Here is an 11,324-nt window from a genome sequence, read left to right on the forward strand (position 1 = left end):
TTTAGCTAGTGTTAAGTTTTCAAAGTAATAAAATTAATAAAATATTGGCGCAAGAATATTGAATGAGAATAAGTTCTAAATTTAGGCTTCTTGTATCGTGATTTTGTGTTGAAGAAAGAGTTGTGCAATAGTTAGTGATGAAGCCTATAAGGATAAACAATTTTAAAGGATAAAAAGATAAAAAGGATAAAAGTAAAGGATATTCTTAAATTTTATTTTTCAAATATTCATGTTCAAATTGTTATTTTTCATGTTCAAATTGGATGTTAAGCGTTACTCACACTTGTGTGGGGAGAATGGAAAAAATGTTGAACTAGAGGGACCGCGCATGTTTTCGCTTCAAATTGTTACCTGAAATTTTAATATGTATTGGTGGAATCTAAATAGTGTTCAGAATAATATAGTGTTCAGAGACTTCTTGTATTATTGTATTATATCATTTTCAGCGACTAGAAAACGGGTATCGAAAGGAACTAACGTAAATACAGGTATTGGAAAGTACAAACGTAAATAGTATAGGTATTGTAAAGGAACTAACGTAAATATTCAACTTCTCTCCCCCTTCCTCCCACTGTAGAGGAAGAGAGTGGGGGGGGGAGAAGAATCGCTCCCCCCTCTTTCCTCCCCAGTGGGAGGAAGGGGGGAATTTTTTTTAGCGATTTTTCCCACTCGGCCAGACCTTCCCCGAATATGGGGGCGACCTTAATACGTATCGCTCAACGGCCGCCAGAATAAGGACCAGGCTCTGGTAGCCGTCTGATTCGGGGACCGGAATGTAGACCGAAACGCGGACATAGGGATGCTGGTGGACTATGCTCCCCGAGTCCTAGGCGGTATTTAATCCAGAGCCGCCCTCGTCTCTAAATTTTGTTAGGGAAGGAGGGCCTAAACAGAGGTGGCCGACGGTCGGCCCGAGCCAATTTACTCTAGGCGACAGCAGGCCATTCCTCGGCCACCTGAAAGACGCCCGTTGCATCAAGATCCGTGTTGGCTCAGATGTCGTATTGCAAAGACTACAAGCTCAAGAGTAACATCTTCCCGATCTGAGGACAGAGAAAGGATTTCACACCGTGGTAGCAATTGCCTCGCTCTCGACGCGAGTAAGCCGCAGCCACAAAAATAGCTGAGACATCTAGGAAAATTGCTGTAAAAATAGGAAAACACAATCATGAATCATTGGCCAATCAGGCTAAAATTTTTACACAACTGAGCACAAAAACTATTTTCATGTTATTGTAATATAATTGGATGCTCCAAAATTATATCTTCATTGAGATTTTTTATTATATAGTCATATTACATATTGAATGTGTTCTGTCAAAACACTGAAAATGAATTCAAGATGCTTTCCTAAAGTTTTCCCCCTTTAACTTTACATTCTACTTGGTTTCTCGTTTATACGCTTGAAGCTCACAATCATGAATATCATCATGTTGTGCTTACTCTTCTAAACCTGATAACCATTATTGTAGTTTCTTATTCATTAAACTAGCGTTGAATAGTAACATAAACAACATCGTGTTGTTGGTTAGACCAGGTTAAGTTGCGTTACCACACAAAATCTTCTGAGGAGCACCAGGTTAGTTGATTAGACCAGGTTAACCTGTCTTACCGCACACGCTCTTCTTATCGCTGCGCCAGGTTAGTTGATTAGACCAGGTTAATTAAACTGCCTTATCACACACAATCTTCTGACCAGTTCAGATTGACCTGCACAGAGCACACCTGCAAGTAACTCAGGCGTGGGAATTAAGGACACCTGCCGTGTCACTGCTGGCTCTTAAGGCAGTTCTCACGTCAACTTGTTGCAGTGCGTCGTCACACGTTGAGAAGATGAGAGCGTTTGTCTGCATCTGCCTTGCCTTCGTGGTACTGATATCCTGCTTCCTCGCCCAAGCCATCGGTAAGAACTCCCTGATAAGGCAAGAAGAGATTATTGAACTAATATGCTAGGGTAACATTATAGAGACTATGGAGAGAGGCTTTAAATTTATTTAATCATACCGGAGATATTATTCTGCGCATGAGAATAATAACCTCAGCTTGAGCCTATGCGGTCATTACTGATTAGTTACAAAAAAAAACTAAAATTTCGAGATAGCATTCAGTTCCCAGCGAGATTTTTCTGTGCAATCTTTATATTGTCCTTCATCCATACGTCTTGACCTTGGACAAGACATTGTGATTGTGAACCTAGAGTCGCCACACTCGACTGGGTTTGTGTTAAATTGAGAGTGGATTTGCTACGTTGATAGTGCATTTCCGCGTTTCATAAACGGTCTGAATTCATACTGAAACGAATGCAGTACATTTCCTCCATCAGAAGGACCTTTCCTCTCCCGGTACCTTGACGCCTATACCGACTATGATCCTGCCGGTTCTTATTACGAGTTCCTGGACTACTCCCCCGACCTCAGCGTCCAGGGCATGGATGACTCCATCAGACGCGTTTGTCTGACTGGACTGTAAGCTATCTAGAATCTAAGATGCATGAAACTTAAAATAAAACGTCAGTTGGCAAATTAGGTAATAGAGCGAATGAAGTGATGCGTAGCAAAGATTTCTGGTAAAGGATAAGACTCGAATTGGCTTCCCACAAGCACTATTTCTGCCGTTTTTTAACAATTAGGAATTTTGAAGGAAGCTACATTTCAGGTATTAGGCTGCAGTTACCCCTTGTGTAAATGACAAGCGATTGCAATGTGAATTTCAACGGCAGTTTATCTATTCCATTCCTCTCATACCCAAAATTTCAGATGGCAAACTATGGAATTGCGAGTGATTTTTTAATGTATTCTCAATTTATTTTGGTGCATTCACTGGAATATTAGGAAGGAAACGGCGTGTACTTAGCGTGTCCGGGAACTAAAGTTTTTCCTCTTGGATCTATTTCATTATGACCGATATTCATCGCAGCGATACGTACATTGAACCTAGAAGGAAAGCTCTTGCCAAGTTTACTTTCGATCAAGTGTTGCCTATGGAACATGAATTCCCAAGATTAAAGTTCCTTGAAGAATCTTTATCTTATTTTCTATATATGCAGCCCTGACCGGTAGTGCAACTTTCCGTGAAAATTTTTTCGGCGGGATGGTAATTGGGAGTTGACGATTATAATTACAACGGCGTTGTTTTGCTTACCTGCCGCTAATTGACGTTAATTAATTTCGTTCTTTACTTAAATTAGTGAATTTTAGACTGTGCTACTTTTCTACGCGGTTTAAGTGATTTTGTTCACTAGTTTACATGGAAGAGAATTATTCCACCCACCAAAACTACACCGCATGAGAAGAATAGGAGAATAATTAGAACTGCAGTAGACTGCTATTTTATTTCACTTTTGGTTTTATTACGGGAAGAGTAAATATAATGCTTCTGCAATAAAGTACAAGTTCAAAACATATTTACTGGTTTTAAATTATTTCCAGAGTAAGAATATTGATTCGGCATTCAACAGTTGCAGAAATTGACGCAATTATTGGGAAAGGATTACGGTTGGCCACCGGAGACACTTTACTAATATATTTTGGCAATTTTTCGAAGGTTGCAACACTGGTAGTAAGGTAGAAAAAGTGTTGACCAGTTAATGTGACTGAATTAAACTAAAATTAATCACATTGCTGCTAACATGAATATTGCTGGATAATGATGAAAAACTTATCCATTCTCCTTCAGTTGGATGTTGTACGTGACGCCAAACTACCACAAATTGGCTGCTAATTTGCAATTCGGAATTGATTGGTGCAACAACCTGACAGAGGAAATTTCATACCCAGCAACGGTAAGCAGAGAAATGAAACGACAACAAGTTGACATCATCACACTCAGTGTAATGATAAGCTCACTGCCCAAATAGCAACACACGTTTTGCTCTTGTGTGGGTCAAATTGGTCCAGTTTGACCCGGCAAAAGGGCAGGCGTATCGTGCTACGTCTACTCTCTGCTCGGGCTTTCGGTAAGAAAGCCCATCATTATTAGGACCGTATATGACCATCACTTACCCGAGAGGTAGACTTGAAACTGTTGGAGTCTCTTGTACTTATTTACTCACAATTTCGCCCAATATTTCTTCACAGGCGTCTTCTCTACGGTACGCCGGCAGCCCCTACGCCTTGGATGACGACTACTACAACCTCTACGAGGGCATCAGCTACGCGGGGGACGAGTTTCGGGGCGACACAGACGCCAGTTCCTTATTGGACCTCGACTTGAGGGTGTCTTCTTTGATCGTCAGTGGGCCATCGCCGTGGACTTTCTTCACGTAAGTCTTGCCTTTGAACGTCAACTCAACATCGTGGGTGACGGATACTGTCCTTGGTTTACTGTCATATAGTCATGGATGTGGTGTAACTAAACTCTTGTGATGTATAGATGGGTGAGCGCTATAACGGAGTTCATGCATCTTACATCAAATTTTGTACGATTAAATTAGCAATTATGGATACATATCAAATAAAAATATATAGGAAACGGCCTTTTAACTAAAATAGTATCTGGCTCAACAAGAGAAGATAAGTGCAAGGTAAGCGAAAGATAATTTCTTGATGCATGCAGCGAATATCCTAGAGTCACAAAATAAGAAAGAGGTCTCACGAAACGAATATACGAGCTCCTTAGCTCGTACCCATGCTTCAGTGAAAAAGTATTCGAGCGTCACATAACGAGGATAAGTGAGCCTATGGGCCACGGTACGTGCAACGTACATGGAGCGGAGAAGCGAGCTTCATGAAGTGAGGGGCAATGCCTCATGAAATTAAAATGTTTCATGTGAATTTATTGATATTTTTATATTTGGTCTCAGAGGCCTGAACTTCACCGGGGAGGCGCTGTGCATCTACCCCAATGAATACGACGCGAGCCTACACGTGGAAATCGTCGATGCGGTGAGTAGAAACTTCAATGGGGAGAGCAGAACCTTAAAATGACCACGCTTGCCTTGTGTTGATTTTTAAACAGGCTTCTACTCATACTGGCATGCCTCCTGGCGGTAGTTTAACCGAAAAATAAAGAACATTGCTCGGCTTGTTCCTACACCAAGTTGACTTAGCTAAAAAGTAGGTTAGTTATACATTTCTGTCATTCAGAAGAGAAATTAAAAGTTAATCATCTCTTGTTTCCCATCAAAAATTTAAAATTAAAGAAAATAGCCAGAAAATTCTCCATTTCCTAAAAAGAAAATCGTTTTGGAGACCAGTTCCGTCATCAGTTTAAATCCTGAACACAGGTACAAACAATCAGCAATAAATTCACATTGAAGCATTAATCAACAAATAAGAAACAAACATGAATGAAGCAAATATGGGCAGACAAACCTATTTACAATTTCGAGGGAATATGAACTGTTGGCGGCATTTAAAATAAGCTTTTGTTTAAAAATATAAAGGGACTCTGAAATCCGCAGGTCGAAAACACGGTCGTAGAGGCTAAAATTCGAAAATCACTATCGGACACTTGCACGTTGCACTGCCCGGCATGGGCGCGTACTGCTGAATGGGAGGGGGGGGGATGCGCAAGCAGGTTTCCTGTACTAAAACTACTTCCTTTATGTTCCGCCAGCCTTGCATGAAAGCTTCAAGATGTCATACCGACATACGCGCACAACTATATTGATAAACTAGGAACGATCGCATAGAAACATGGAGTGTATCTTTATACTTGAAGAAATAACTGACTTTGAAATTATTCACCAGCAATACATAAACATTTACATTTGGGAGGTATTTAGACAACAAACCTTTCAGCTCTTTAGCCATAGACTCCGAAGCGGGACCAAAGTAAGGAAATGAACAATAATCAGCATTTCTATCGTCACGTTCGGGAACAACCTCAGAATATTGCTTAGACAAAAATATCTTCATTTGAATATATACGAATTGTGACGGAAACCCATTAAGAACGTCGTAAAATTTTAAATTCAGTGTGCCTAGTATGGAAAATTGAGCAAATACGAAAGCCTCCGTTTATTAACGTTTGAATACAATTTAGTTTGAAACTAAATGAACAAAAACTAAAGAAGCTGGTACTTGAACCGGCAAACGTCGATTTTCAGTAAACAGAGGTCTGAAAACGACCATTTGATTTTGTAACAATGCAATCAAGAAAAGATATACTATTGTTTGATTCAAGCTCCATGAAAAATTGATGGACTTGTGCTGGAGATTAAGGTAATCAAATGAAAGGCCTACATGAGATAGATGCTTGAAAATTAAAAAAGTGTCCTTGACATGCCGGTTATAGAAGTGGCTTAAAATCAAGAGGACAATTGGCCAGCCATGTAGCCTTGTGAAAACACATGAAAATGTTTGCAAAAGTAGGGCCGAGTGGAAGACCCATGCCCAAACAATCAATTTGTCTATAAAATTCGCCAACAAATACCAAAATTAAGATTAAAACAGATAATTCAAGAAGAGATTTAAAACAGTTGCTATTTAAACCCACGACACTCTCATAGAAATTTTTAAACGAATAACTTAGGCAGATATCGATAGTTTTATGGAGGGGTATATTGGTAAACAAATTTTCTACATCGAATGAAGATAGTCAAGTCCTGAACATTAGTGAAATTCTTTAAGCGATGTACGAACATGTAAGTAATATTCACAATATATTGATTGATGGTGAGGCAGTTCAAAACCGGAACTAAAAATTTAGCAAGTTTGAAGCTCGGGGTATTGTAAGCAGCAAAGATTGGGCAAAATTGAAATTTCGAAACGAAATCTGGTTAATGAATTTTGGGTAAGACACACAAAATACCAGGGCAGGAGCAAGAAGCATAAAGTTCGAAGTAATTATCTGATGAAAGTGCAGCAGAATCTTTAAGCTTTTTAGGAAATTATTCATTTTGTCCGCAATCTTCAAAATAGTTTTAGCAATTGGATCTGTAATTTCGATAAATCTGGTAGGGACTGTAATGAGAGTAGAAAGGTTACTGTTGTAACGATTTCGATCAACTGATACAAATCCCTTGCCCTTATCTGGCTTACAAATGATTAGGTCCTTATTTTTGTCTAAGTCCTTTAATTAGTAGATGGTGTCACGGGGTTGGAAAACTGATGAGAAAATTTTATATGATTTGAAACCGTAAAAATGACGGTAAACTAGGCTTTGCAAGTTGTCTAGAAATTCAGAACGGTTGGCAACAGAAACATTTCTTATGCTAAGAGCAAATCTTTCAAAGGCTAAAAAGTATTTATAGAAGTCCAATTTAAAAACAAGCTGACAAAATACAAGCCCGAATGCCAGAAAGAATTTGGTTCGAGGTTCCAAGTTGTATGAACTAAAATTGAAATAACTTTATTAGGGTTACAAGCATGGATTTAATTATGGATACTGAGGTTGTTGAGTGTCTTCTGATGGGTCTGACTCTTAGTTTTCTTGAACGCTTCGGTTAGACGTCTGGCATGTTGACGGATTGCGAAGGCATCAAGGATGGTAAATAAATTTCCAACCCGTGCTTTAATTCCGGTGATCAAATCGGTTGAAATTTTCAAGGTTTTCCTCTTGGAGTATAGGTTCTTGCAAAGGAGCTTGTTCTGCCATGACTTGTAAAATGACGATGTATGCTAACAACGTTTGTAGAGTCTGAACCTTAAAAACTTAGGGAAAACACCGTAAACTTTGCACTTAATCAAAAAGATGATGTCTAAAGAAGTCTTGGCCGACTCTCGGTGTAGATCACAACATTTTCTAAAACACTGGCATCCATCTTCGCCGTATTCTGATCATACATATATAAATAATAAAATCACTTAACTGCTTAAATCGCAAGTTTATCAGAAACTTGAAAGCAAAGAAAATAGCCAGAAAATTCACCATTTCTTATAAAGGACAATGTTTTGGAGTCCAGCTACATCATCAGTTCAAAACCTAAAACACAGGTTTAAACAATTAGCAATAAATTCACATTGAAGCATAATTCGTCATATAACAAACATGAATGAAGCAAATATGGGCAGACAAACCTATCTATTTACAATTTTGAGGGGATATGAACTATTAGCGGCATTCAAAAAAGGCTTTTTTTTAAATATAAAGGGACTCTAAAATCCGCAGGTCAGAAACACCGATCGTAGAGGCTAAAATTCGAAAATCACTATCGGACACTGGTACGTAGCACTGCTCGGCATGGACGCGCACTGCTGAATGGGGGAGCAGCAACAAAATCCTAAATTTTGAAGATTGAGGACAAATAAATAATTTCATAAGAAAACATAAAGATTCTGCTGCACTTTCATTTGAAAATTACTTCAAACTTTATGCTTCTTGCTCTTGCCCTGGTATTTTGTATGGCTTACCAAAATTCAAAAACCAGATTTTGCTTTGAAATTTAAATTCCGCCCGATCTTTGCTACTTACAATACTCCGAGCTTCAAACTTGCTGAATTTTTAGTTCCGGTTTTGAACTTTCTCACCGTCAATCAATATACGGTGTACAATACTTAGATGTTCGTGGATCGCTTAAAGAATTTCACTAATGTTCAGGACTTGACTATGGCTTCATTTGATGTAGAAAATTTGTTAACCAATATACCCCTCCATGAAACTATCGATATCTGCCAAGTTCTTGTTTAAAAGTGTCAATGACTTTGTCATGGGTTTGAACCCCAACTGATATAAATCTCTTCTTGAATTATCTGTTTTAAACTCAATTTCTGTATTTGTTTGCAAATTTTATAGACAAATTTATGGCTTGGGCATGGGTCTTCCTCTCAGCTTTACTTTTGCAAACATTTTCATTTGTTTTCACGAGGCTGCATGGCTGGCCAATTGTCTTCTTGATTTTAAGCCACAAGCCAGGCTTACCGGACAACTCGATCAGGTCGGTGCACGGCAAGGGGCTTCCTCACCGACAACGTTTTTCCGGGCGGCCGCCGAGACTTGAACCGGTACGTCGATGATCCTTTTTCAATTTTCAAGCATCTACCTCATGTAGGCCTTTTCTTTGATTATCTTAATCTCCAGCACAAGTCCATCAAATTTATCATTGAGCTTGAATCAAACAATAGTTTATCTTTCCCTGATGGCAATGTCAAATGGCCGTTTTCAGACCTCTGTTTACCGAAAATCGACGTTTACCGGTTTAAGCACCAGCTTCATTAGCTCTTGTTCATTTCGTTTCAAATTAAATGGTATTCAAACGTTAATAAACCGGGTCTATCGTATTTGCTCAACTTTCCATACTATGCACTCTGAAATCGAATTTTTATGCAGTACGTTTTCACTTAATGGGTTTCCGTGACAATTGGTATATACTCTAATTAAGAAATTTTTATCTAAGCAATATTCTGAGGTTATTCCGGAACGTGACGATAGGAGTGCTGTTTATTGTTCATTTCCTTACATTGGTCCCGCTTCGACGTCTATGGCTAAAGAGCTGAAAGGTTTGTTCTCTAAATACCTCCCAAATGTGAATTTTCATGTATTGCTGGTGAATAATGTTAAAATCAGTTCTGTTTCATGTATAAAGATGCACTCGGTGTACTTCTGCGATTGTCCTTAGTTTATCAAGATAGTTGTGCGCTATGCGCATCTTCGTATGTCGGTAAGACATATCACAACTTTTATACTAGGCTGGCGGAGCATAAAGGAAAGAGTTTTAGAACAGGAAACCTGCTTGCGCATCCCCCCCATTCTGCAGGACGCGTTCATGCCGAGCAGTGCAACGTGCCAGTGTCCGATAATAATTTTCGAATTTTAGCCTCAATGAGCGGTGTTTCCGACGTGCGAATTTAGATTCATTTTATATTTTTGAACAAAAACCTATTTTAAATGCCGCCTACAGCTCGTATCCCCTCGAAATTGTAAATAGATAGGTTTGTCAGCCCATATTTGCTTCATTCATGTTTGTTTCTCATTTGACGATTTATGCTTCAATGTGAATTTACTGCTAATTGCTTGTACCTGTGTTTTTAGGTTTTGAACTGATGATGGAGCTGGACTCCGAAACGTTTCATTTATAAGAAATGGTGAATTTTCAGGCTATATTCTTTGCTTTTGAATTTTTGATAAACATGCGATATAAGCAGTCAAGTGATTTTAATACTTGTTTCTCCATCACTTAAAGGTAAACGAACTTACCACAGTTTTCCCGACTTAGGGTGCATGCATCACCTTAGTTGCACAAAGTATATGATGTGAATTATTTTAAATGGTTTGAGCGTATTTAGCTTAAATTTGAAGGACCACTCATCGCGCAGTGAATTTTCAAGGGTGTCATTTAATGCAGTCAAAAAGTAAGGCAGTGTCGGAGGCGTTCTATGGGCGATGGGAGGTGTTGGTGGCCACCCCAAAATACCCAATGGCTACAGGGTCCACTTAGAGAAATGAGTGGTTTGTTGTTCAAATATTGATTGAACATTTTGTCAATGCGTAGATCATTCTGAGTCACTTTAGCCCAACAAAAGGGAGCATCAGTGCAGCGGCCGCTCGTTACTTGAGTTGTGGGTACGAAATTATGTCGCCGACACTCTCCCCCGAGTTGAGAGTGTCAGCGTAAAGGCTCAGCGCTTCTGTACATAGCCACTTGGAACAGAGTGTCTTTTATCGAGAGAAAGACTTCCCAATAATGTATATGAATGCTGATTGTTTTTTTTTTCAAAGGTATTTCTGACGGGCTTGGCGGACAACTCGATCAGGTCGGTGGCCAAGGGCTGCCTCACCGACAACGTCTATCCGGGTGGCCGCCGATACTTGGAACATTAACAGCAAAAAAGTGACAAACAGCACTAGAAAGTGGCAGCAGGGGATCTAGCAGTATATATTATATTTCGTGCATGTGAAGGAGAGAAGTGAAGAATAAAGTTAGGGCGGCATTGCACCCATTGATGTATCTTGCTCTGGTTTCGAAAATTAATAAAGTTCAAAATTATTTTCGCCTCCTTGCCTGATTTCTGAACTGCATGTATGTAAGTGTTTTTAGAACCTAACAAGTTAGGAATTCATGAGGATTTGAGTGGAGAGTGTTTTTTGCTGTGATTGTGAACGTGTGGTTTTGGTTTTGAGAATACGCAGTAATTGTAATTGTCGTTTATTTGATTATGTCAATTTGGGTATGATAAGTGTAGCGTTATGGTGTCAGAGGGTCGCTTGGAATACTTATGGCGGACGGAAGACCGCCTTTTGACGATTACTAACTTGAATTCTGTAGGTTAGGGGCTCCGAGCGATCGAGCATCGGGGATGCTTTTAGACGAACACGCATGATTTAATGGGGAAATATGAAAATAAAAGATCGTTTGTGAGAGACAAGAAGGAGGGGAGTTGCTCTTCCCTCTATATGACGAGCAAAGTAATCCCGTAGCCTTGAAAAGCTCGATACGAGTTCAA

The 11,324-nt window shown here is 39.3% G+C and overlaps 1 protein-coding gene across 1 annotated transcript; it reads left to right on the plus strand.

Moving 5' to 3' along the window:
* Window positions 1-1,822: 1,822 nt before the first annotated feature.
* Window positions 1,823-10,873, plus strand: LOC108676981. The gene is made up of 6 exons (XM_018165122.2): window positions 1,823-1,903; window positions 2,324-2,465; window positions 3,676-3,781; window positions 4,077-4,261; window positions 4,802-4,883; window positions 10,600-10,873. The coding sequence occupies exons 1-6, from the start codon at window positions 1,834-1,836 to the stop codon at window positions 10,699-10,701; spliced, it is 687 nt and encodes a 228-aa protein (XP_018020611.1). The 5' UTR covers window positions 1,823-1,833; the 3' UTR covers window positions 10,702-10,873.
* Window positions 10,874-11,324: the final 451 nt, after the last annotated feature.

Source organism: Hyalella azteca, unplaced genomic scaffold, assembly GCF_000764305.2.
Source record: "Hyalella azteca isolate HAZT.00-mixed unplaced genomic scaffold, Hazt_2.0.2 contig12381, whole genome shotgun sequence".
NCBI classification, from domain to species: domain Eukaryota; kingdom Metazoa; phylum Arthropoda; class Malacostraca; order Amphipoda; family Hyalellidae; genus Hyalella; species Hyalella azteca.

Coding starts and splice junctions, on each gene's coding strand:
- LOC108676981 (XM_018165122.2), top strand. CDS start 1,834: ATGAGAGCGTTTGTCTGCATCTGCCTTGCCTTCGTGGTACTGATATCC. Junction 1,904..2,323: donor CTTCCTCGCCCAAGCCATCG/GTAAGAACTCCC, acceptor TTCCTCCATCAG/AAGGACCTTTCCTCTCCCGG. Junction 4,884..10,599: donor ACGTGGAAATCGTCGATGCG/GTGAGTAGAAAC, acceptor TTTTTTTCAAAG/GTATTTCTGACGGGCTTGGC.